We start from the raw sequence: 27,700 nt of genomic DNA, 5'->3' as shown, positions 1-27,700 counted from the left end.
AGTTATTCAAGATATTACCACTGGGGAAACAGTACATAGGACATCCCTGTACATTTTTTTTTTACAATTGCCTGTGAATCCATAATTTTTAAAAATAAAAAATAAAATGGTTGCCAATATTTTAAGTTTTTAAGCTCTTCGTATAAAATATGCCATTCATATAGAACACTCATGCAAAACTTTCCTGTTCTTTATAATTAGGAAACAAAGTGTGAGAACCAGAAAAAGTTTGCCAAGTCCTGCTCTATAGTATTCCTCAATAAATTACATGCCAAGCTTAGAAGGAAGTCAAGGTTAGAATTTTTTAAAAAAATCTTTCCCCTGCTTACATCATCCATTTGCCCTTTCATAGAGGAATCTTCAGCTTTTTGGCCATTCCCCAATCCTGGACTCTCCCTTGGTAAGAAAGTCATTTCAAGACATTGCACTTGGCAAAGCTTACCGATGGGAGTACTTCCTTTATGGAGCCCAAAGTTCTGAATGAACTTCTAAAATCATGTCCCCACTCAGAAATACAGTGAGCCTCATCCACAGCAATAAGTGTGATCCCTATAAAAAAAGAAAACTATGTAAACGGAGAAAATAGAGTTCAAAAAAAGTAATAAACGCATCTAAATCGTTACCACCATCTTCATTAGAATATATAAATATTACAGAAAGTAGTATAAATAATTCAAATCAAAGTATTTGGTTCATATAAAAATATAAGCATAAATAACATCAGATAACACCAAAAATCATTATTGAAAATAGGCAAAGGGAGATATATGGATAAAAGGCATATGGATAAAAGAGAGAAATATATATTTTTCAAACAACGTATTTATTGAATTTTAACTTTCATCATTATTTCTCAGAGAAATTACTTACTATTACTTTGTCCTCAAAGCTATCACTCATTTACAACGATAATGCCCTAAAAAAAAGAGCTGTTCTCTTTCTCTTTGGTAATACTTTCAATTTTATCTCATGGATTAGTTATCAAAAGAGATAGAGAGGCTTCCCTGGTGGCTCAGTAGTTAAGAAGCCTCCTGACAATACAGAGGACACGGGTTCGAGCCCTGGTCTGGGAAGATCCCATATTCCGTGGAGCAACTAAGCCTGTACACCACAACTACTGAGCCTGCACTCTAGAGCCTGTGAGCCACAACTACAACTACTGAGCCCGTGTGCCACAACTACTGAAGCCCGCGCACCTAGAGCCCGTGCTCCGCAACAAGAAGCCACTGCAATGAGAAGCCCGCGAACCGCAACAAAGAGTAGCCCCCGCTCACCACAACTAGAGAAAGCCCGTCCGCAGCAACAAAGACCCAACGCAGCCAAAAATAAATAAATACAGTAAAAACAACCAAAAAAAGAGAGATAGAAAGACTCAGCGTATTTCATACTAAGATTAAATGCATCACTGTCCGTGACTGATCACATATTACACTGCAGAGTTCCTCTGTAATGCCAGTTCTGGAAGACGGATGACATCCACGTTTTCTAATATAAAATGGTAAGGGAAGAACTAAATCTCATTATGTACAAAGTAGGTAAGAAGGAATGTACTTTGTTCTCTTCCCGAGCAACGCCTCTACTCTGCCCTCACACCACACACCCACACTGAAACAGAATCAACAGTGCGTAGTAACGCATTTCAGAAAAGGGCTTTATTTTATAATCATTCACTAAAACGTCTTCAGATATTTCAAAGTAGTGACAGCAGTGCTTTTGCCCTCGATCACCAAATTAATACTTAAGACAAAAATAATATTTCCCTTCAATGGGGATGATCACTACTTCATGCTTATCTGAGAATTTATAATGTTTTGCCACTAGTGAGATGATTAAAAACATGTGCTCTAGAGTCAGACTACCTAGATGCATAACCTGGCTTACTATTTATATTACCTTAAGCATGTTACTTAAGCTTTCAAGTGTCAGTTTCCCACAAGCATAAGGTAGGTAATAAAAGTACCTAACATTTTTTAGTTATTCTGAAGATTAAATTAGATCATTCATGTAAAATGCTAAGATAGGGGCTGGCATAAAAGACAGCTCAATAAAAAAAAATAAGCTATTATTATTATAGTTATTAAATTCCCACTATGTTCCAAACACTCTTCTAGGTATAAAATGATTAGTAAAATGCAATCCATGATTTTGAGGAGCTCATAATTCTAAAAGAGGAGGCAGACAGACAAGCAAATAATTACAATTCATTGAGATTACCAAGTACAATGAGTTGGAGAAGAAAAAGAAATAAAGAAAGAAAAAAAAGAAACCTACTAAATATGAACAAATACAGGTTGATCACATCAAATTTCTATTTCCTGAGTGGCTGGGACAAATTCAATGTTACCACTATACTTATTTGGGTTTAGAAACTACATGACCCAGATTTTAAATTAAATAAATTAAAACTAAGATGACAGCTCCTCCTTTATTTTAAAACCTTCCTTATAATTATAGGTTTGACTAGCTAATTTAAGAAGAATTTTTATTTATTTATCTATTTTTATTATTTTATGTATTTATTTATTTTTGGCTGCATTGGGTCTTCGTTGCTGCATGTGGGCTTTCTCTAGTTGCAGCGAGCGGGGGCTACTCTTAGTTGTGGTGCACTGGCTTCTCACTGCGGTGGCTTCTCATGTTGTGGAGCACGGGCTGTAGGCATGCGGGCTTCAGTAGTTGTGGCACATGCACTCAGAGTTGTGGCTCGTGGGCTCTAGAGTGCAGGCTCAGTAGTTGTAGCACATGGGCTTAGTTGCTCTGTGGCATGTGGAATCTTCCCGGACCAGGACTCGAACTTGTGTCCCCTGCATTGGCAGGCAGATTCTTAACCACTGCGCAACCAGGGAAGTCCAACTAACTAGCTTTTAATCGAGTTAAACTTTGCCATTCACAAGCAGCTGAGGCAAGCTTCTGCCAACTTCCACATTAAACGTGCAAGTCCAAGTGTCTGCCCAGGTCCAGGACATATTTCATTTTGGCACACCTGTCATTCAAGCCTACTTCCAAAGTTACAAGACAATTACAGGTGTGTTTGCTTTTAAGGTGTCTCTATGTAAAATTCTGTTTGCTGCTTCTGTTATAAACCCATATTACTTAAATAATAACACATCATAAAATCATAAATCTGAATAGCTAAATGTCAAACTACTGTACAAATAAAATTCTGAGTATATTCCCTGCTGCAAGCGTTTTACAAATTCCTGCAAATAAAAGTTAAATAAAAGTATTTCAGAAAGAATTTATTCTATTTTGTTCAACATTGACAGTCAACCAAAAAGAGCATTTTCATCCATTTTATGCAGAGTATGCAGCTCTAATAACTGCAGTGTTCATAATTTAATCCTTTAGAAAAAAATTAAAATAGAGAAATAGAACTACCTGTCAAAAGGATCTAAGTAAATACTGGATTAACTCCACCACAGAAACAAAACAAATACTAAAATGGAGCAAAACATATTCAGACCACTATGGACACAGACCCTAACTTTTGCAGTAAAACCATGGAATTTATATATCTAGGGTTGTTGGGTTTAATCTAAAGTGAAATATTCATAAGAACTTCATACAACCTAATAGGACACACATCAAATTTGTTTTCCATTTAAGGCAAAAATATAACATGGCAACAGGGGAGTTTAACAGCTGATGGATGCAATTTTTGATAATATATTTAATCAAATGCTAATTTCTGTCCTCATTCTTTTGTTGATATTTAACACATATTAAAAGGTGTTTGTTTTCACTATATTGTTAGAACAACTGTTAAATGCTTTCCTAGAGTTATATGCAAGTAACCATTAAATGAGACACTGCAATGTTAAAACACTACCTGTTAGGAATTATTTTAATAGATAATTATAAAATGAGATCATATTACATTAGAAAGCAAAGATTGTTTGGTTCAGCTGAATGTTTGAAATATGCGCAATTACAATAGAAGCCGTGACTGCAACTCTTGGATAGCTGAGCCTAACCATCAAGAAGCAAAAAACCAGGCTTCCCTGGTGGCGCAGTGGCTGAGAGTCCGCCTGCCGATGCAGGGGATGCAGGTTCGTGCCCCGGTCCGGGAAGATCCCACATGCCGCGGAGCGGCTAGGCCCGTGAGCCATGGCCGCTGAGCCTGCGCGTCCGGAGCCTGTGCTCCGCAACGGGAGAAGCCACAACAGTGAGAGGCCCGCGTAATGCAAAAAAAAAAAAAAAAAAAAAGGCAAAAAACTGACAGAAATGTTTTAATCACAAAAGAAAAAAAAATGATACCAGCTTTTAACTAATTCTATATTTACATTTTCTAGGACACAGGCTCTGACTATCTAATTTTTTAAATTAATCATACTCACTGATAGCAAATAATCAAAGGTACTGTGGTTTCTAACCTGACTACACATCAGAATAACCTGTGAAAAAAACTACAGATGCCACAGCCTCGAGCCAGGTGCATTAAATCACAATTTTCAAGATTTGAGGATCTGACATTCTTCTAAAGTTTGAAAGGTGATTCTCATGAACAACAAGGGTAGAGAACCACTACACTGACTTAATTTAGATTCAGAATATGAAAAAGAGGAAATGATAATTTCACAGAATCTAAGATTCAATATTTATTCAACAATACATTTAAATGCCTACTATGTGCCAGGCACTGCACTCGGGAAATATAAAGAAATAACAATGGCATTTTTCTCTGAAAAGCTTACAGTCTAGCAGAAGAAAACAGATATATAGACAGGTCATTACAATGCAGGACCCTAACTTCTATGGCAGAGCGAATTACAGGATACTTTGGGAAAGGACAGGAGAGACACCACGTTGAAGAGGCAGAAATTTCCTGGAGGAGATAAGGTTTGAAATAAACTTTAAGTAACATCCGGTATCCATTCATAAGCTTAACTTTAAAGAATATCTCAATTTAATAAATACTTATAAAGATTCTATCATACCACTTACCAATATTAGCCTGCAGTTGCTGGAGTAGGTCCAAGTTACTTGAACAGAATTCTGGAGTTATGTACACAATCCGGTATTTGCCTCTGTAAAAACAAACAAAGAAACAGGAAAGGAAATATAAAAACAATCACCCAATGAATACAACTGAAAACCGTAACACCTGATAATTTTTTAAATAGTATATTATGCCACTTATTAAAAACAAAATGAATGTTATATGTGTGTAGAGATGCACATCTTCTGGTTCTTTGATTTCACTTCAATGCATCAAAACAAACGTGGGCAATACCAGCCAGGAAGTACTCAGCATAAGGTGCCATTAGAAGCCAGATTCTGATTTCCAGCAGTCTAGCCCCAAAACTACAGTGGCTTGAGTTAAATGATCAAGCCTAGAGTAAACCTTTTTTATGTGTTAGCAATCCACCCATTATCCTACCCTTGACCCCCATCTCCATGATTAAATCCATAGCACCCATGTTTCTCCTGTGTACTCTGCTGTCTTGCCTACATCTTCTCGGGCCAGGGACAGACAGCATATGAAAGTCAAGTCAGTTAGGCTCTGTCCTAGAATTTGGGGGTCTAACCAAGAAACAACCACTCAGTCTCCAAGTGTCAAGACCTGTAACGTGTTAAAAGAAACAAAAAGAAGCTGCAGAGCAATCTATTTTGTAACTAGAAAAGCAGAGAATGCTCACCTCCTCAGAGAGAAGAATGAGGAATACACACAGAGGCTATGGATAAAAAGAAAGCCCTACTGTATTTTTAATACCCATTCCAGTCTCTTCCTGAGGGCTGGCTAATTTCTTTTCAGAGGGATCCACAAGACATTCCTGTATCCTTAATATAAAATTCAGTATTTGCTTAAACTAGTGTGACTGATTTCCATTCTGGGCAGATAGAATCCTAATTAAGACAATGTCTGCAATAAAGGTTAGGGCTAGGGCAAAATATGTATAGAGTCTCTTTTCCATTCTACCAAATGAAGACATAGACCAAATTAAATAAAATGAAACAATGTTCTATATGAAAAGTCTATGAAATATTTAATCTACTGTGTGCTAGGCATGGTGCTTTCACTAGGAATTGAAACAAAACAATTATGAACAGAACAGATATGCTTTTAATCTCATGAAATTAACTCAGTCTAGTTAACACAGGAAACCGTATAAATAATTAGTTCTGACGCCAGACTATTCAGGTTTGAATATCAGTTCTACCTCTTACAAGCTAAGTGATCTTAGACAAGTACTTAACTTCGCTGTGCCTCAGTTTCTTCAGTGTGCCTCAGTTTCTTCAGTGTAAAACATTGATAAGAATTATAAAGACAGCTAATTCTTAGATATCTAGATTCAAGGTAAACCCAATCAAATCCCAGCTGGCATTTTAGTTGAAAAGGTGATATTGAAATACTTATGGAAATGCAAAGAACCCAGAATAGACCAAAAACAAAAAAAAATTTTGAAAGAACAAACGTGGAAGACTTGTACTACCTATTTCAAGGCTTATTACAAAGCTATAGTACTCAAGACACCAATCCAGGCAAACAGATTGATAGAACAGAAAATAAAGAGTGTAGCAATAAACCGACATATATTTAGTCAATTTATTTTTCACAAAGGTGCAAAAGAAATACAGTGCAGAAAGGACAGTCTTTTCAACAAATGGAGCTGGAAGAAATGGATATGCCTATGCAAAAAAAAAAAAGAATTGTAATCAATACCTGGTACAATATACAAAATGTACACAAAATGGGTCATAGATCTAAATGTAAAACATAAAACTGGGCTTCCCTGGTGGTGCAGTGGTTGAGAGTCCGCCTGCCGATGCAGGGGACACGGGTTCGTGCACCGGTCGGGGAAGATCCCACATGCCACGGAGCGGCTGGGCCCGTAAGCCATGGCCGCTGAGCCTGCGCGTCCGGAGCCTGTGCTCCGCAACGGGAGAGGCCACAGCAGTGAGAGGCCCACGTATCGCAAAAAATAAAAATAAAAAAAATAAAACTATAACATTTTTAGAAGGAAATAAAAAAGAAAATATTTGTGATCATGAGTGAGGCACCAAAAAGCAAAAGCAAAATCCATAAAACAACAAATTGACAAACTGGACGTTATAAAAATGAAAAAGTGATGCTCTTTAAAGGAACTGTTAAGAGAATGAGAAGAGAAATCATAAACTAAGAGATGTTTGACAACCATATACCAAATGAAGGATTTATATTCAGAAGATATAAATGACTATCAAAATTCATAAGAAAAAAACAAAAATAAGGAATAGGCAAAAGATGTAAATAAACACTTCCTCAAAGAAATAAGTATATGAAAAGATGCTCAACATCATTAGTCATTAAGGAAATGCAAATTAAAAACACACTGACATCCTACTGGAATGGCTAAAATTAAAGACTGGCCATATCAAGTGATGGCAGAGATGAGGAGGAATTGGAACTCTAAGACACTGCTGGTGGGAATGTGAAACAGTACAACCACTCTCAAAAACATCTGGCAGTTTCTCAAAAAGTTAACACAGAAGTATCATATGACTCAGCAATCCTACTCCTAGGCATGTACACAGAAGAACTGAAAACATATGTTCCCATAAAAACTTACACATAAATATTCATAGTACCATTATTCATAACAGCCAAAAAGTAGAAACAACCTACATGTCCAGCACTGATGAATGAATATATAAAATATGAAATGTCTATACAATGGAATATTATTCATCCACAAAAAGAAATGAAATACTGATAACATTACACTAAGTGAAAGAAGCCAGACACATTAAGGCCACATCCTCTATGAGCCCATTTATATGAAATGTCCAAAACAGGCAAATCATTGAAACAGAAAGATTAGTGACGGAAAGGAAGTGAAGGAGGGGACAATAGGGAGTGACTCCTTCATGACATGGAGGTTTTGGGGGTGGGTTCTGAAAATGTTCTGGAATTAGATAGTGGTGATGGTTGTACAACACTGTGAATGTATTAAAAGCCACTGAACTGTACACTTTGAAAATAATTAAAATGGTGAATATTATATTATGTAGATTTACCTCAATTAGAATAAAAAGGTTAAACATATATCCACTACGTGACCCAGTCATTCCACTCCTTGGTTTATACCGATGACATGAGAATATATGTCCGTACAAAAATTTGTATACACTGGGACTTCCCTGGTGGCACAGTGGTTAAAAATCCGTCTGCCAATGCAGGGGGCACGGGTTTGAGCCCTGGTCCGAGAAGATCCCACATGCCGCGGAGCAACTAAGTCCATGCGCCACAACTACTGAGCCTGAGCTCTAGAGCCTGCGAGCCACAACCACTGAGCCCACGTGCCACAACTACCGAAGCCCATGCACCTAGAGCCTGTGCTTCTCAACAAGAGAAGCCACCACAATGAGAAGCCCGCGCACCAAAACGAAGAGTAGCCCCCGCTCACCACAACTAGAGAAAGCCCGTGCACAGCAACAAAGACCCAAAGCAGCCAAAAATAAAATTAAAAAGAAAGAAATAAAATAAGGGCTTCCCTGGTGGCGCAGTGGTTGAGAGTCCGCCTGCCAACGCAGGGGACGCAGGTTCATGCCCCGGTCTGGGAAGATCCCACATGCCGTGGAGCAGCTGGGCCCATGAGCCATGGCCGCTGAGCCTGCTCGTCCGGAGCCTGTGCTCCACAACGGGAGAGGCCAGAGCAGTGAGAGGCCCACGTACCGCAAAAAAAAAAAAACAAAAAAAAAAGAAATAAAATAAAAAGATATATAGGAATGTTCATAGCAGATTTATTAGTAGTTTTCGAAAACTAGAAGCGGCTTAAGTGTCCATCAATAAGGAAATGAAAACACAACTGTGGTAATTTCATATAATAAAATACCACTGATTTTTTTTTTTAACTACTCATACGTGCAAGAACATGGGGAACTGTCAAAACATGATGCTGAAGGAAAGAAATCTTAAGAGTTCCCATTGTATGACTTCATTTATATGAAGTTCTATAACAGACAAAAAAAAAGCATTGTAGAAAAACTTAAAACACTGGTTCACTTTAGGATGGTGAATAGAAGGACAGACTGGGATGGAACATGAAGGAACTCTCTGGAGTAACAGTAATATTCTACATCTGGCTAGAAGTTTAGGTTACATATTTGTATGCATTTATTAAAACTCAGTAAATGTATGTGTATGTGAATGTGTATTAATATATATGCATATACATGTTAATACATATATACACACACTTCTGTGTGCCTGAGACATTATTCTTGTTAGGAATTATGTCATGACAGGATTGGTGGGGTAAGAGACCTAGAAACCAGCCCCCACTCAGCCATTAATTCATTAGGTGACTTTGGGCAAATTCTTTTCTCTGGGCCTCAGTTTCCTCATATGTGAAATGAGACAATACTAGATACTCTCCAAGTTCTCTTCCAAAACAAAATTTTACAATTCTATCATAATAATGCTAGCCTTCCAGTCCAAGAACTGAACATAACAGATTTCTTTGAGTTTGAAAGATTTTAAAATTAACAGTTCCATAAATATACTATAAAAAGGAAGTATATTTTTAAATTATGGATATTTTGCCCATGCATTAAATAAAAATTTTTTGTGTACAAAATTTTCCCACATACCACAGACACTTGACCACACGATCAGAAATCATATAAATTACTTACAATTTAATATCCTCTAGAACATTTTTTGACTGTGCTGATCCAAGAAAGCAAGCTGGAATGTTGGACATTCTGTAAGAAGAAAAACAAATATTCTGGAACCATGTGCACACTACAAATATCAACTTCATTTTTAAGTGAGAAAGAACAAAGAAATATAATGATGTACATCCTTCTTCTTTGCAATCTCTTTTTGTAACTTACTAATTTGATAAATAAATTCCTTCAAAGGCTGTATTAGAAGACAGGCTGTTAAGGTGGGTTTCCCAAAAAGATTGCAGGCTCAGATTAAAGAAATTTAAAATTTTTCACAACTAAAAACTACACTTCCATGTATATACTTCACACTAGGCTAAAGAAGGGTAACCAAAAGAGAAAAGAATTTTGTGATATGTAGTGTAAACTGGCATAAAATTTGCTTTTTAAAAATTTTTTTCAGGGCCATCTGGCAGCCTTGGATTACAGAGAACTCAAGAAAGTATACAAGCTCTTCCACTAAAGTGTCATTTATTACTAATAAAGACAAAGCAACACTTTTAGCAATGCGTTACTGCGAACTAGATTTTAACATACATGATAAATCAAATATTTCCTTCACAGGAAGAAAAAAAAAGGGTGGTAATGTGGCAATGAAAGCATTACTCACTCAAGCTGGAGCACCTGGTCTTCCATCAAAGAAATAAGGGGAGAGATGACAAGGCCAATCCCGCCTACATAAACAGGTGGATACTGGAAGCACAAACTCTTTCCATACCCTTAAAATAAAAATAATACATTCAGACAAATAAAACTAAATCCTTGGTACTTTGATTTCTTTTTACGATATACTTGTATGAGATGAACAGTCACTACTAATGTGCTACCTTCCTAAGAGTTAATTCATGCATAAATTTGAGCATCTACCCTCAGCTCACTCTCTTCTATATTTCACACCATTTGTATACATATTTGTATTTTGAGAGTTTGTGGAAAGACTAAGCATGTCAAAACCTTGAAGTTTTATTTTTTAAAGGATTAGATTATTTGCTTAAGTACAACTTACCAGTTGCCATGACAACAACATTATCTCTTCTTTCTTCCAATACAGAACGAATCACTTTCCACTGAACCCTGGAGGATGAAAAGCAAAAAGCTGCTCTGTTTTACTAACAAGAAACCCAAGGGACAAGTTGAAATCCATTTAATTTTTTCACTTCCTCCAGAATTTTGTTCACATTTTTGAGCTTCAATAAAAATATAAGAACCCTGGAACTTGAAAACAAAAGCCCCATTTGACCAACCTCCCATTCAAGCTGACTGAACAACTAGGACTTCTGTTCATATTTGTATTAAATTTTATTACATATAGCTAAAGTATAACATAAATTCCAGCTTCATCCTAGATCTCCAACAGAGTCACTGATTTAAAATAAATAAGAGAAATGCTCTAGGTGAAAAGATTGACTAAGAAGGGAAATGAGGGAACTTTCTGGAGTGATTGTAATGTTCCATATTTTTAAAAGGGTTTAGGTTACATGTACACTTAAGATTTGCAAATGTTAAACACCTAAGGTTTAACCATTTCTTTGTATGTAAATTTTAGCTCAAAAGTTTAAAAATTAAATAAATAAATATTTAACTATAGTTAATGATTTACATGCTAAAGTAATTAGGGGGAAGTGTAAGGATGTCTACAATTTACCTTGAGATGCATTTTAAAAATTGAATGGATTAAAAAGTGGATAGAGAGAAAATCAATATATAATAAAGCAAGTATAATAAAATGTTAACAGTGAATTAATGGTGAATATACAGGCATTCATAGTAAAAAAAAAAAAAACAACTCTAATGTATCTTTGAAATTTCTTTTAATAAAATGTTGAGGGAAAATCAACTGGAAAGGTGATCTTAAATTCACTGATATGTACATTTATGTGCATTTTTCTATGTGTAGGACATAGTTTAATTTTTTTTTAGTTTTTAAGATCAAAAGGAAAAATGAAAGAAACGCTTCCATGGATTAAATTTTAAATTCCCCAAATAGAAAAAATACAGTCTAGAGTTTTACATTCTTATTAGTTTTATTCAACTTTACTTGTTCTTCATCTCATTTGTATTCCTCTCATTTTAATACTTATAAATGTGCCCCCTTGGATGTAAATACCTTTGAATATGTTAAAACTGATATGATTATCACTGTTTTTCAAACTATTGTCTAATGAATTTCTATTACAACAACATGCTTTGGACAATGAGATGCACAGACAGGCACACAGATACATATATAATAAAATACAAGTCAGCATTAAATTAATTTATTAATGTCTCTACCCAGAACTCTCTATAGTAAGGAAAACCATTTTCCCCACTTACAAAAACAATCTGCAGATATGAATTTTACATAAATATTACTTCAAAATAATTCTGTAGTCACTTAGAAAAAATACAGTATGGCATGTATAAACTATAATGAAGTTGTGCTTTTACTGTTAAATGGATGGATTATTTGCCTTTTTTCCTTTGTGAAGAAAACAGTAAATATGCAACTTAATTAACTGAGATTATACTCACGGCTTAAAACTAGAATGGCCAAAGTAGGTCTTGAGGCAATTAATTTGCTTTGCAGTAGGTCCTGGTAACCAACAGTCTTAAAATAAAACGGACATTTACATTAAAATAGAAGTACACAAAGTGAGAGGGAGTAAGTTTTATTTCACTGACTTCTTTTAAAGAATATAGTGGTAGGTACCAAAGGTCACTGTTGTCTTTTAAATCCACCCAATTTTGTCCTCTGGGTACCAGTCATGACTCCAGGTAAACCCTTTGATTAGTTACCTAATACTAAGGATTAGAACTTTGTTGTGATTCAGTTTGCCAGCCCCGTAAAAAAACAATGTTTTGGAATTTGCTATACTTTCAAAAACTAACATTTAGAGCCAACAAGGGCAAGTAAAACGCCAATCCAAATTTTATAATACCACCAACTTCTAATCAATAGTAAGCAGAAATCACATTACTGTCACAAATAAAATCTATAGATAAAACAAGATCTTCATTTTAATTACCATTCCACCAAATCTTTGAACAAAATTCCAACTGCATAGCAGAATGGAATGACATTAATTTTACCCCACTGATTTTCATTTTTTCCTCAGGTTGAAGGGTTCATGAGGGGCCGAGAAAGAGCAAAGCAAAGAGTCAAGATAATTAATTTCTAAACAAATGAATATTTGTCCATATTTAACACAAGAAAACATAGGAAAAAAACTTTTTTAACATTTTCATGTATTTCCATCTACAAAATTACTTTAAATTTTCCACATTTTAACATTGATGAAATCTAGCTCTAAGGAGTTCTACTCTATGAGAAGACACCCACACCTTGTCATAATGAGTATCATATCACTTAAATGACAGAAGATTCACTTAGTGGATTCTTTACTAGAGTTTGCATATACAAGATGAAAATTAGTCCATTTTGCTATTTGACACTGTGTCATTTATTTTAAGTAATAAGCTCCTGAAGGATAGACACTGTGTACCTATGCCATTTACAATAATGTTTAATATAATTAATTAATTTACGATTTCTTATTAATGATTTTTTATGATTTTGACAAACAAAATATAAAATTTAGGATGAAAAGTTTCACATCACCATGTTCACCAAATGACACAACACTTCTATTACTTTACTCTTCTAAATAGTAACATTGTGCTTTATGAAGACCAAAGCACTAAGGGATTTAATGACAAGTTTCTAGGACCTAATTAACTACATGCCACAAAATCATTGACCTCCAAAATGTTTAAAACCTGGACCCTAAATTAAAATCAGTGGTAGGTATCAGAGATGAGTCGTTTCAAACATATTACAGTGCTTACCTTCATCAACAACTTCTTCCTCTTCAATGGCTTCATTCTCATCTTCATCATCTTCTTCAGAAGGAAGACCCAGATTTCTTTCCATTTCTATGCATTTTGAATGATTTGGATCTACTGTGCTACTATTTAGGTTTTCTAAAGACTGAACGTTTAAAAGAATTTTTAAAAGCAAAATCATTGACAGTGTTGTATCTTTTTCAGCGAACACAAAAGGAGTATTATTAACAGAGCCTACAATTTAGTTCAAAGCTGGCAGATGTGCAAGCAATACCACAAAAGAACATGTGTGCTCCAGTTTAAATATGTGCTCAAGAATGGTTTCTAAGGCACAAGGCCAAAGAGGAATACTGCCAGCATAAACAGGGTTCATTAATACCATATAATGAACTGCCCCCAGGGAAAGTTACCATAAATTTTGAATTTAGATTATTTAAAACATTTTTTTCTTTATCATATTTCAATGCTTTCAATTCTGAAGTGGTAAATGTGGGTTTTAATGTTATTTTTGTAATGAGTTTCTCTATATCATGTGTCAGTCACATTCTTTTTGAGTAAGCGTAAGGTTTAAACTATAAGCAAACAATAAATGTGTTTCTGGAGTTGTCAAAACAACAACAAAAGACAGATAATTTTAGGAAAGGAATATTACAAATGTGAAATGAAGTTTGTTTTCATTTTGGCTTGATATCTGATTTCCTCCCCTAAATCAAGGTTATCTATTTAACGAACCTAAGGATGTTTCAAAATTGTTTCATCTGTAAAATTTCTAACTGAGAAATAACAGGAAGAATTATTAAACCACAGTTCTCATTTTCTCTTTATATTAAACCTTCCATTTAGTAAGTTTGACTTTAAAGGTTTTTTTAAAATTGTATTCATTTCAGGCCTACAAAAGGAAAAACAAATGATTTTCTTCCTGATTTTTTATTCAAGTCAACAAACAGACTTAGAAAAGCATTTTGGAAATAAAGTTCTCTCATATGGGCACCCAGGGTGCCTTCTAAGAGGTTCAATATATAATATAAAGTTGTGAAAGTCCACAACTATCCTATAAATGCACTACTTTAACGGCACTCCTCGGAGAAATGGCTCATCACTAAAGGAATATGGTTTAGTATGTACACTCTTTTATTATTGTTAGCTAATGTTTATTATAAACACTTAGGAAATGCCAGGCTCTTTAGTAAACTCTTCAAAAGTAACACCTTAATAATAAATACGACTGTTAACTGAGTATCAAAAAGCTAAGAAACTCGCCCAAAGTCACACAGCTGATAAAGGGAGAAGCTAGAATTTGAACCCACATTTACATTCAGAATCCACATTCCTATCACTACCCACTACACTGCCTCAAAATTAAAGAATCAGGAACTTAATCTCATTTCATAAAAAGAAAAATCACATCAACCTAAAGATGAGGACTAACAAGTATACGTAATGGTGAACTTCTGTGTTTTTCTTCATTTTTCACTTTATTTAGCAAAATTTAGGCTTTTCTTTCTAATTTTCCATCCTTGATTCATAAGACCTGACAAAGAAACCCGAGGTCAGGTGAAGTAGAAAATACATAAATTATTAAATTATATTTTCAACTTTGATAACAAAATAGGGGAAAACTGAACCATTTAAAACATTAGAAAATTATATATAATAGAAAACAGCAAATAAAATCAAAGGAAGTAAAGAAGAATATGGAATGTATAAAAACAGAACCTCCAAATAAAAGTGGATATACATGGATGGGAAGAAAGAGAAACCTATTTCAATACTGGAGAGCTGAATCACTACCCATGTTCCAGGAAAAGATTAAAAGTAAGTGACCTAAGAGGGAAGAGAAAACATACTACTGTTTTCTACTATGTAAAAATTAGTATACTACTCCTACTCCTACTACTACTACATTATTCATAGACCATACCAAGATATAAAGAAATATGAAATGGAAAACAAAATCTAATGTTACATAAGTGATAGCAATCTCATTGTGGTGGGACCAGTTTAGAATTAGGCAATATTTTACTTAATTAATGTCCCTTGGAAAGAACTGGAAGTAATTTTCCATAATGTTGAACATACCTTAAGCATCTCCATTTCTAAATCTTCATCACTCTCAATTACATAAGATATATCCTCTTCGTTATCCTTGGAAGACAAAAAAAAAAAAAAATTTCAAACATTAATTTCCAGCATAATTGACTCCATACTCTCTTTTCCACAAAATAAAGTTCCTATATGCTAAATAACTTTAGACTACTTCCTATTCTTCTCTAATAAATAAATTTATAATATATATTTATATGTTTATATGACAGGTAGATAAAAAGGAAGGGAGAGACAATGGTAGGGAGGAATAAACATAGAAACAAAGAAAGAAACAAAGAACCAAGTTAAAAGAGAAAAAAAGAAATATAATTGGAAAGATAAACAAGATAGACAAACAGACATGAAATAAAGCCCACACTCTCTAAATGAGAGTACAGAGTGACAAGCTCACCTATGGTTAAAAAAATCTCAAACTGTGTTTCCCAAACTTTTTGAGTACAAGAACCTGTTTGCAATCTTGAAAAATTCTGTACAAAGCCAGGAACTACAGTTGTTCTCTTACAGCCACTGATTTTTAAAAGATAAAAAAAAGCTACTATGATTGTAATAATACCTTTAAATATTGTTATTTTGCAAATAGCCATCTACAGATGTTTGAAAAACAGGGTCAGATAAGTTATTTATTCAGCTATTGCCAATACCTGGTTATGACGAAACTACAATAACATGGCAATCCCCGCGAAGCAGGTGTCCAAGGATAGAAACCTGTACAAAAGAAACCCACAAAAGAAATACAGAAGGACCCTCAAAGAAGGCTAATCTTTAAACTGGAAGTAGGAAAAGGAAGTACAGCCTTAATTAACCTGCAAAAATTAAGCTTTAAAGAAGATTTTAAAGTAAGTTTTATACAAGGAAAGAAAAAATCTTTTATTTTTTAAATCATTATTTATTTGCTGTGTGGGTCTTTAATGAATTTTTTAAATGCTAATAATTATTACACAATAAAAAATGGCAATAATTGGAGTAAAAGATGTGAGTCAGATCATGAAATCCTGATCACAATTCTATGTCACTGTATTATGTACATATCACTTTAAAGTGAATAACTAATACAAAACTTCTAGAAAATCAAAAGGTAATGCAGATGTTAGCAAAAGATATTCCCCAAAAGAAGAATCTGCTTTACAAATGGTTGGTATGAAAACAATGTTAAAATAAAGTGCATTCATATACTGACAGAAGTGATTACTAATATAGTTACCAAACACAGAGAAGTACTGAGACTCTGTCATTAGAAAACTGAGGAAATAATCCTATTAAATGACTTTCAAATCTAATTTTAAAAACTTAAAACTTAGTTATTATAAAAGAAAATGTATAAAATTCTACCAAACATAAGCAACAAAGGTAATTTTTTAATTAATGAAAAACAAATGAGGTAAAAATTATACAGCTATATGTCTCTTTTGTCTTTACAATAAAAGAAACACAATGACTCCTCCAATACAACTTCACTATTTCAAAAAATATGCTTGTTAGCCAACAGAAAAACATAATCTCACAAATTAAACTAATCAAATCAGAACATAATAATTAGAAACCTAAACATGAAGTTGAGAGAAAATATAGAATGTTTAACAATAATCTATCAAGAAAAAAATGTAGGTTTCTGACTCTAGATGACAGTAAAGGTTAGTGTCAAGCAAAAACATCAGTTTATTAGAAACCCTCTCAGACTATCAAGTGAAGAAAACCCATATGAAGAAATAAAACTACTCTCAAAAATCAAGTTTGGAAGAGAATCCCTAGTAGATACGTAGGGAATCCACAAAAAGAAGAGGTATATATTAGATAGGAGAAATGCTTAGCAAATTATAACAAATGTGTATTGACACTAAAAATCTTTCCACTATAAAATGCTGCTTATTATAGTAAGTCAGGAGTAGCAAACCCAGTCCACTTTTTGCTTTTGTAAATAAAGTTTTACTGAAATGCAGACAGGCTATTTGTCTATAGCTGCTTTCACACTGAATTGGCAGAACTGGGCAGTTAACAACAGAAACTGTGTGGTCTGCAAAGCCTAAAATATTTACTATCTGCCCCTCTACAGAAAAAATCAGCCAACCACTACCATGAATGAAAATTGTTTTCTCTTTACTGTATTTAGTACCTCAGGAGATTTGCAAGTAACATCACCAAGATGTTTTTCCTGAGCCTGTTGTTCCAAACGTTGGAGTTCATCTTCTGTAATATCTAATGACATGATACAAACTCTTTCTGGAGTCTCTTCCAACTTATTATCTTCTAGTTCATCTTCAAATCCATCTTCTTCTTGTTTTACTTCGTTTGCAAGTACATTTTCTCCATCATGTTTAATTAAATTATCAGGTGTTGTGTCCCATGCTTCATCTGTAACTTCAGTAAAAATTTTATGTTCTCTAATTTGTTTCTGTTGTACTTCACCAGCAGTGGGCTCTTCCAACGGTAATAAGTGAAAATTACTGCTGGGCCTCAGTTCATTCTCAGTAGAACCAAGTATCATCTTCCTCAATGAATACAGATTTTCTGAAATATCCTTCAATAGTACAGAAACCCTAAAAAACAATTTAAGAAAGGTGAGTTCAACTTTAATTGGGTTAACTCTAAGGACAAGTTTTAATGCTTTTTAAAAGAAGAAGATCTTCACTTAAAGGACACACTGGATTAAAGATGCTCTTCATACCCTAATACCCACTGTATGCTTATAGCTTCTGGGCTACTCTTTAGTACAGCAAGGTACTTCTACATTCAACGGCTGACTTGCGTGCTTACTAAAGTGTCAGTAGTGTTTTGTCCCAAACTAATTGTTTATGGTGTCATTCCTTATCCATACCTGATTTTCATGTTAAGCAGATATCCAAGCCTGTCAAACTGTATTTATAAATGAAAAGCAAATATGCTCTGAATGTGGCCTCACGCAGTCCACTGGAAGTGCAGTTAAGTGAACTTGAATTCATGTTTATGGCATGTATTTTGGCTGTTCAGAGGCCTTTTTTGTTCTCCCCTGGTTTAGAAGTGTAATCTACATAAGTGAAGTAATACCGGAGACTTTTACAAAAAACCTGAAATAAGAGATTTAACTAGTTTTTGTTTTGACACTAAAACTTTACAAGATATACCTTTATTAAAAATGAATCCAGGGACTTCCCTGGTGGTCCAGTGGTAAGGAATACACCTTCCAAAAGCGGGGGATGCAGGTTCGATTCCTGGTCACGGAACTAAGATCTCACATGCTGTGGGGCAGCTGGGCCCGTGCATCACCACTACTGAGCTCCTGCGCCTCAACTAGAGAGAAGCTCGTGCACCACAGCAAAGAGCCCACAGGCCGCAACTAAGACCCGACACAGCCAAATATAAATAAATAAATAATAAATCTTTTTTTAAAAAAATGAATCCAGTATTCCCCATTCTCAAATTTTAAGAAAACTACTTAGCGTTGATATTACAAAGCAAAGCATTAAGCACATGTAATTTACATTCAATAGATATTCTAATTCCTAGAAAAAATCTGAAATGCATGTGAACAGTAATTTTTCATGTAAATGGTGATTTTTCTTCTTCCATGGAGGGAAAAATGTAAAAATGAATATGAAATAGCGTTATTAGTACCTTTCCCCAGTTGACAGTTATTTCTTTCAGAAATTCTCAAAGTTACATAAAAACTACTGAAACAAATTGCTAGGGGGAAAATCACTTTGAAAAGGAGCTGAATTTCTACCTAATACTTTGAAATCCATCAAAATCTACCACAAATCTCATCCAAAAAAGAATACATTAACATTGCATTTTGTCAGAGTCAGAATTCTATTTCAACTAACTGCTTCACATTCATACAAAGGATTTTGGCCTCAAAATTTTATTACCACATTATAATCAATCACTGTTCAAGAGCACTCCTGCTTTTAGAGGTTTAACAAGGGAGTCATTCAGCAATTAAGGACAGAGCCAGGCCTGATTCCAAGAAGAATCAGCTGCTGGGCACCAGCAGTCCAATGTCTGTTAATCCAAATATCTCAAGTTATCTAATGCTTCAGCTATAAAATAGTCTTTAAAATCTAAATGCCTCTTGTTTTAACTGTCTGCTGATTAGGTAGACTTCTTTATATAATAATCACTTAATAGCCAGAAAAATGAAGCTACTAAAAGTTGCTTTTATTTATAGATTTCAAGTAACCAAACTATAAATATAATTAAATGAAAAATGAGCATAAACAGAAAGAGACAACTTCGAATCTTCAATATTTTCTTTCATGTGAACTTAGGAGTTTTATTTTGCTTTGCTTCATAAAACATCCTACAAAGCAGACAGAAAAGCCTCAAACTTTTTGTGCACAATTTAACAATTGAAAAGATATTTCTCAGATTTATACATCAGTCTGCGTGCATGTATGCAAGCATGAGTCTACCCTAATGAACAGTAATTCTTCACTATATATAGGAAAATGCAATAAGAACAAACAGAATTGATAAAAACAGAAATATTTAACCTCTGTGGATCTTCCAGTTTTTCGAAAGTATCAGGAAGATGCTTAGCCAGATCTATCATCTCCTCAGAGACTGAAGTCAATTGTTTCTTCACGTCACTAGGTAGTACTTCTTCCTCTGGAAAAAAAGAATCAGTACTAATTTTCAAACTACAAAGCAGAGATATTTATTTAAACTGTATTATGGCTTAAATTTTCATTTTGTTTCTTTAAATGAATTCCAACAAAAAGACTTCCTTAACCTATCTCCAAATCACCTCAGTCACTTTATTTCCCTTCCAAATTTTTGCTCTTTAAAATTTTAGACTAAATTCTAAGTGATCTTCATTCATACATATTACAACCCAGTGGTTATCAACCTAGGCAGAAGGTGAAGGCAGAAATGAGAATCAGAACCCATCTGCACTATTTCAAAATCAGAAATCAATAAAACACCACATGGGAGGCTACGTACTAAATACAGTTTGGTAAACATAACCTTACCCAGCAGCCATTCCTCACTGCCCTCATTACCAGTCATCACAAAATAAAATGCAAGCCTTTCTAATCAGTGATCATCCTCCGAACTCGCAGCTTCATTCTCTCTGATGGGTCTCCATCAACACCACAAAACCTGCCCACCTTTCCCAAACCCTTCCCCTGCTTAGAATTTCTTACTCTTCATCACCACTTCTTGTGTCCTTTACAAGTCCACCCGGCTCCTCTGAAGCACTGGACATAGGATACACCATTAGCTGTTCCTGCTTGCTGCAGTTATCCTGTGATCTCAAAATTACATAATTCATTGAAGATTTCGGCACCTGGTTCACTGTCTCTTCCTTCCCTACTACTCCTGTGATAATTCCTGGTAACTTCAACATTCACAGGTAACTTGATAATTCCTGGCCACCTAAGAGTATGGTGTTTTCAGTTCCTCATTCCCTCCATTTCCAACCATCTTTTCCTCAACTGACCTCAGCCACTCCTTCCCATAACCATACCCTTGATTTTACAATTGCCAGTAAAGTCACCATTTCCAAACTTCAATTACAAGCATTCCATCCTCTGAACACCTGCATGCTATCTTTCTTTGCAACACGCTTTCCCCAATACAACAATTCTTTCACACTTTCAGAACCAAGTCCATTGACCTACCGCCTTTTCCTTACCCATTACCCTTGTCACTCCCCCCATCACCCATGTCTTACGGTCCTTCCTTACCCATATTAATCATTCCTTCCTGTGGACTGAACTCTTTTGCTCCTTCCTTCTTCTATGGCAAAACACTACTCTAATTAAACCCACTTTTTTTACCTAGTTGATGCCTATACCGAAACAGTTGAATATAGTTGAAAATAAAACACAGTTATGATTATGATACTTTGCTTTAAATTCATGCACAGATCTCGACGAACCCTCAGTAATGACTGTTAATTATTCTACATTTCCCACTCTCCCACTCTCAAGATGACTATTTCATACCTCATTCTCTCTCTTCAAGCCCCCAACACCTGCCTGTCCCTCCTTTTACTCAGAGAACAATTTCACTTCTTACTTCATTAAGAAAACAGAAACAACAATGAGAATTATATCTTCCCCCACCAATCTGCTGATTAGTCTGTATTCATATCACTACTCCCATTTACAGCAAAATTCCTTGAAAGAAAGAATTGTCCATACTCACTGTCTTCAAATTTTCTAATTCAATTTTCTCCTAAACTGACTCCCACTAAGCTTCTTCCAAAAGCTGCTTTTAGGAAGGTTACTGACGGCCTCCACACAGTCAAATATAACGGTTAATCTTAGCTGCTCATCTCACTCAAATTCTCAGAGGCACTGAAAACAGATGACTTACTCGGACTCACAAGATTTTCTTCACTGGCTTCTGAACACCACCCTCCTGTGCTTCCTCCTCCATCACTGCCCCTTCACAGGCCTCTTTGCTGCATGCGCCTCATCTTCCTGAGCGCTAGAGCTTGGTGTGCCCTTGACGTCAATACTTGGGGGCCTCTTCTGTTCTTTATTCCACTCGCTCCCTATTTTATCTTCTCTGGTTTATCTACCATCTGTATGCTGACGACCGCCAAGTTATATCTCCAACCACCTGAATGCACTCCAGAATCATGTTTCCAACTAAGATATCTCCTTGGATATGAATAAGCCTCTAAAACTTAGCATGGCCAAAACTGAAATCGAGATTTTTCTCACTCAAATCTGCTCTCCTCATAATCTATCCACTGTGACTGACCCTCCCATTCACTCAGTGGATCCAACCAAAATACCCAGATTGTTCTCTCACTCTCTACATCTCACCACCCACAGAGAATTCATCAGCAAATACATACACCCTCTACGGCTTCTCACCCCTCTGCTGCTACCAGCCTAATTCACACAATCATCATCTCCTGTCTGGACTATTACAATAGCCTCCAAACCAACTTCCCTGCCTAAACACTTGCCCTCCTACAGCATCCAGAAAAATACTTTCAAGATAAAAATTTAATCATATCATTCTGCTGCTCCAAACCCTATAAGGATTTCGCATCACTCATCATGGTATTTATTTTAATTAATAAAATATGAAGTCAGATTCACAGCCTATACGGCCCTAAATGCTCTGGCCCAAGCTACTTTTCTGGCATCATTTCCTATTCCTCTCACTCTTACTCATTTCACCTCAGTCACACTCACTGTCCCTCAGACACTCTGCTCTCTCTTCCCCTCACGCCTTCCATGTTCTCCCCTTGGGCATCATTCCCTCACTCAGACAAATGAAGTAAAGAGGTTTGGTCTGCTCTGGTTCAGTGCAATTTCGTCAGCAAGTGGTACACTGCCTGACCCACAATAAACACCCAACAAATATGGTATCTGAATAAATGAATAAATATTCCCTTTCCAAACCAAGCTTCTTAAAAAAAAAAAAAGTTACTTACACAAGCTTTCTCACGTTCCTTACATCTTAGTCCTCTATTCACGCAAACGTGATTTCTCCCACATCATTCCACTCTTGCTTCGGTTACAGGACCTTCATGGTACCCAAGCCTGTGACCCTTTCTTGTGCCCCCATGACCACTCTCTCCTCGATATACCCTTTTGTCACCCAGTACACCAAAGCTGCTGCAGTAAAAGATTACAAATGATTGCCACATTGCCAAATCCAAGGACTAATTCTGAGTCCTCAGCTTCTCAGACTCTCAGGAAAATTTAAAACAGTTGATAACACCCTCCTACAAAAAACATGCTCTTTACTTGGCCTGCTGCACACCCCGCCTCCTCATTTCCTTCTATGCCCATGGCAGCTCCTCTGGTGTCCCCCTCCTCCACGCAAACATTAAATACTAAGAGTTCCTCACGACTCTCAGCCCCGCTTCTTTATCTCAAACCCCTCATTCTTTACCTTGAATTCAAACTGTCCCCTGAGTTTCAGGCTGGGTATCTAAGTGCCTGCAGGCCACCACCTCCATTTCGCTAGCTCGCAGGCTTCCTTCCTTTAACATGCCTAAAATCAACTGTATGACTCCTCGACCCCAAACCCTGCTCCTCCTCTTCAACGTTTCTCACCACTGTTGCTCATGCCAGCAGCACAGGACTGATCCTTGGCACGTGGCTCACACCATCACATTAAATTCTTTTCATTCTACTGCCCTATTAAGTGTCTTTTGCATCTATCCACTTCTCTCCATCCTCAATACAACCAACCAAGCCAGGTCACCATCACCTCTCACTTGGATTATGGGCACAGCCTCCTAACAGGTCTTTCCACTGTGACCCTTGCCCTCCAGAACCCATTTTCTGCTCTACAGTCCAAGTTTGTATTTTTTAATGTAATTCACGTCACTCCTGTGCTTAAAACCCTCAAGAGCTCTTAGGAGGAAACGTAAACCCCTAACATGGCCTATCTGCTTTCCTTTTTCTGCTTCTCCTACACCCCCCCACCCTGTCATATTCAATAGCTCACCGTGCTTTACTGCTTTCAGTTGCCTGTAGATACCTCTTACCTCTGAAACTTGGCCCCTGCTATTTCCTGTGCCTTTGACACTTCTCCTCTGCTCTTCAGCTAGCTGACTCCTGCTCATATTTCAGGTCTTGCCGTAAACATCACTTTCTCCATAAAATATTCTCTAATACCTCCAGATATGCATGGATGCCTCTCCTATATGCTAACCGTAACACCTTTTTTTCCCACATCATAAGCCTCATCTTCCTACACTGCCTTTTTTTGGTTCATCTATATCCCCCATAAAGTTATAGGTTTCCCTCTCAGGAAACAGATCGTGCCTGTCTTGTTCACTGCTGGATCTCCATTCATAAAGGGCTGAATAATATTTAATAAATGAATAAAAATATATTTAACTACTGTATCATTTAGTGTTTATTAGCTACCATCTTGGGAATAAGCTAGTATTTTAAGTGAGAAACAATGTGCAAATATCTTTTTATTTTCTGATGTTCTAATCTTCCTGTATCCTTTAATAAAAGAAAAAACACAAACTTATAATACAAACCAAAAGTGGTCATTTGAAAATATCGTCTGTATATACACGGGGAAAATTTGAGAAAGGTGAGGTTGACACTGCTGGAAGGAAAGGAGGGAGGGAGGGAGGGAGGGAGGGAGGAAGTGGCCATTCTGTTTGGAGAAAAACAGCAGAGTTATCGTATCCTGGAGAAAATTTAGAAATTTAAACCAGGGCACTATAAAGCATCTTATATACTTTAAATATTTATAGCAAAGATGTATAATCTCCAGACTGAGAGGTGGGTGGTTGCATCACTGATGTTATTAAGACCCAACTCTAGAAGCCTAGTGAACAGCAATGCTACAAAGGAAAACTAGTTAAGTCCTGCTTTGCTACAACCAACATGCTTGAAGCCCTAAGCTTTGTTTGGCCAAGTAGACCTCATCCTAATGTCAACACTGCTCAGACAATCAAGGAGTTGTAATAATACTAAATATTTTGCACATGTGTGAATACTTTTTGGAGATAAACCTCACAAATGAGCAAATTCAAATCTTACCTTTTATTTTCAGACCATAACATACCTTCATGTATAGCAAATATCTGTACAGCGTCTCCCGAATTTTCTAATTTTTGATAAATGATGAAACCAGCCTACAGGAAAACCAAAAAATGAAAACAGTATACTAAAGATCACCAAATAAAATTTCATGTCCCATCTTTACAAAAATCTAAAACAATGATTCCCAAGGCACCCAAAAAGCTGAATTCAACCTATTAAGTTATGCAAAGGTCTAAATGTCTTTATTTATTCACCACACCAATTGTGAGAATGCAGAAAGTAGCTGTCTACACCTTAAAATAAAAATTTTAACATTTTAACGTCCAATATTATGAGCAGGTAACGAAATCAAATAACTTATAAATGGAATCTAACAAAATACAATCAAGTAAGAGAAAACTGTTTGACTACAGATATCCATTCCCCATTATCTCATTATTAGCTGTTAGTCAGTGTATATACAGTCCTCCTTCTAGCTACTGTTAATAGGAACAATCAAGTCACACGAATTTCTCATGAATAAAAATGCTACAGAACTTGTACTAGTTCTCAACAAGTTTTCTGATTTTTTTAAACAGAACATAAAGGAAAATTATCTTTCTATTTCCCCACAAAATTGAATTTTTTCTGTTTATAAATAAAAGGAGCTTCCATTCATAAAAACAGATGCAAAAAAGTAAACAATAAGATATTCATCTACAAATAAAAGTATAAGGGGAAAAAAAGTCCATTGGAACATAAAATACATTTCTTGGAAACAAACAAACAATAGTGCTATATATATAGATAAGGCCAGATTTCATTATGTACGAATATGTAAATATGAAAATACATCTGACTAACAGCAGTAGAAAGCTAATTGTGGAGGCAATTTTTCTAAATTTTTACCACATTTTAAATATAAACATAAGAAATAAGGGCAGTTTCAATATAGAAACTGTACTGTAGTTCTTTTTACTCTGTAGTGGCCTATAATAAAATACATCATCAATACCATTTGTTCTTGCTCAGTCTAAGCTTATTCGCCTTGCATGTTTTCAGAGAACTCACATTTTTTACATATAAATTGGACATTATTTTGGCTTCATGACAATAAAAATAACTAGTATTAAACAATCTATTGATTGGTACTTGCTAATTAATACTCAGAATTACAAGTTTCACTAAATTTCTTCCTAAGCATTTTTAATGCCAAACTGATTTAAAAGATTTTAGTTAAGTTTGTGCCACTACCACAATAAAACTTTTATAAAGTAATTTATTATAAAGTTTAACAAACAGATCATAGTCTAAAGATGTCTGGTACATACATAAGCATCAGTGGCTGCATATAGTTTCTGGTCCTCAGTGAGGGGAAACTTATTCCAGTTGCTGCAGCGGATAGACTTGTCTTTCAGAAGCTGTTTACCAAAGAGGTGTTTAACCAAACCACTGAGGCTCCAGGTCTCTGTACATTTCAACTAAAAGCAATGAAAAATCAACTCAGCAAAAATTATTTCCTTCTATTTTCAGATATTCCTAATTATCTGATACCAAATGAACATGTCACACATAAAGCTGGAAATGTTACACCAAAATATAAGGCAGAGATAGTCCTTAATAGATTTTCTGTCACTCAAAACCTCATTTGCAGTTTACATTATAAGAATTTAATTCTGGAATTTCCCCAATGTAGGTATTAAAATTTTTGGACTGTCGAAGCATCATTCATAGACAAAAGTTGAATAGGTTGGTAGGTTTTCTACTTCTCAGCCAAATGAATAGTTGGCTAATATGAGAATTTAACTTAATGACTACATGAATAAAATAGGGGGAATATGGGTGATGGAAGGGATGGTCAAACTTCCACTAAGAGCATCATACCACAAAAGCTGCATTATGCTCTTTAAAAAAAAAAAGATATTCAAGAGGGAAGAGATATGGGAACATATGTACATGTATAACTGATTCACTTTGTTATAAAGCAGAAACTAACACACCATTGTAAAGCAATTATACCCCAATAAAGATGTTAAAAAAAGACATTGATATAGATGGATTAAAGAGATAAAATACAATATTTAAATTTACATATATATGAAACAAAGTGAAATAATACTAAATATGGGAGAGGGTGCTTGCTTAAAGAAACTGTTTGCTAAGGCAATGGATTAGAACTGAAGGTTTTCATTATGGAACACTCACTGGGGACTTCTTTTTTACAAAAACATTATATAGCCTACATTATTTCTTCAAAAAAATCTAAAACAGATAGAAGGGACATTCTGTGAAACATAAATTTCTTGTTTGTGACAATAATATACATATTATATCTACCTTTTCATTGGCAACATCTGTCAGCTCCACAAAACTCTTCAATTTGATGTCAAAGTCACGTAGAAGTTTCCACTGATCTCCTTCAATTCCTACACCTACCTTTTTAATTGCTTCATTTTCAAGCAACATTTTTAATCCCTGAGGGAAAACTGTAACATTTTTTTATTATTTCCATAGGTTCTATCAAATTTGATAGATTTATTTTCTACTTCTTACACATTCTATGTTTATACTTAAACTTCTGTTTAAGTTTAAATTCAGAAACACACTTAACTTGAGTGTTGCTTTTCTTGCCTAAAGCAAAAAGTCCTGATTGATAAATGACAGAAAAACAACTAACATAA

The 27,700-nt window shown here is 35.3% G+C and overlaps 1 protein-coding gene across 11 annotated transcripts in view; it reads right to left on the bottom strand.

Moving 5' to 3' along the window:
• Positions 1-27,700, bottom strand: part of WRN (WRN RecQ like helicase) — a 138,206-nt gene that overhangs the window by 64,872 nt on the left and 45,634 nt on the right. For all 11 annotated transcript variants that reach the window (XM_082863822.1, XM_082863829.1, XM_082863821.1 and 8 more), the window contains 13 exons: positions 27,357-27,505; positions 26,351-26,500; positions 25,063-25,132; positions 20,046-20,160; positions 17,690-18,113; positions 15,553-15,618; positions 13,477-13,618; positions 12,163-12,238; positions 10,655-10,722; positions 10,259-10,367; positions 9,616-9,684; positions 4,942-5,024; positions 443-549 (listed from right to left, as the gene is read on the bottom strand). In XM_082863822.1, the coding sequence (XP_082719948.1) occupies positions 443-549; positions 4,942-5,024; positions 9,616-9,684; positions 10,259-10,367; positions 10,655-10,722; positions 12,163-12,238; positions 13,477-13,618; positions 15,553-15,618; positions 17,690-18,113; positions 20,046-20,160; positions 25,063-25,132; positions 26,351-26,500; positions 27,357-27,505 (1,628 nt within the window). The remainder of the gene's footprint in view (positions 1-442; positions 550-4,941; positions 5,025-9,615; positions 9,685-10,258; positions 10,368-10,654; positions 10,723-12,162; positions 12,239-13,476; positions 13,619-15,552; positions 15,619-17,689; positions 18,114-20,045; positions 20,161-25,062; positions 25,133-26,350; positions 26,501-27,356; positions 27,506-27,700) is intronic.

The sequence above is a fragment of the Leucopleurus acutus genome, assembly GCF_964270905.1.
Source record: "Leucopleurus acutus genome assembly, chromosome: 21".
NCBI classification, from domain to species: Eukaryota; Metazoa; Chordata; class Mammalia; order Artiodactyla; family Delphinidae; genus Leucopleurus; species Leucopleurus acutus.
The sequence above is the reverse complement of the archived record's forward strand: the minus strand, read 5'-3'. Positions and strand labels throughout refer to the sequence as shown.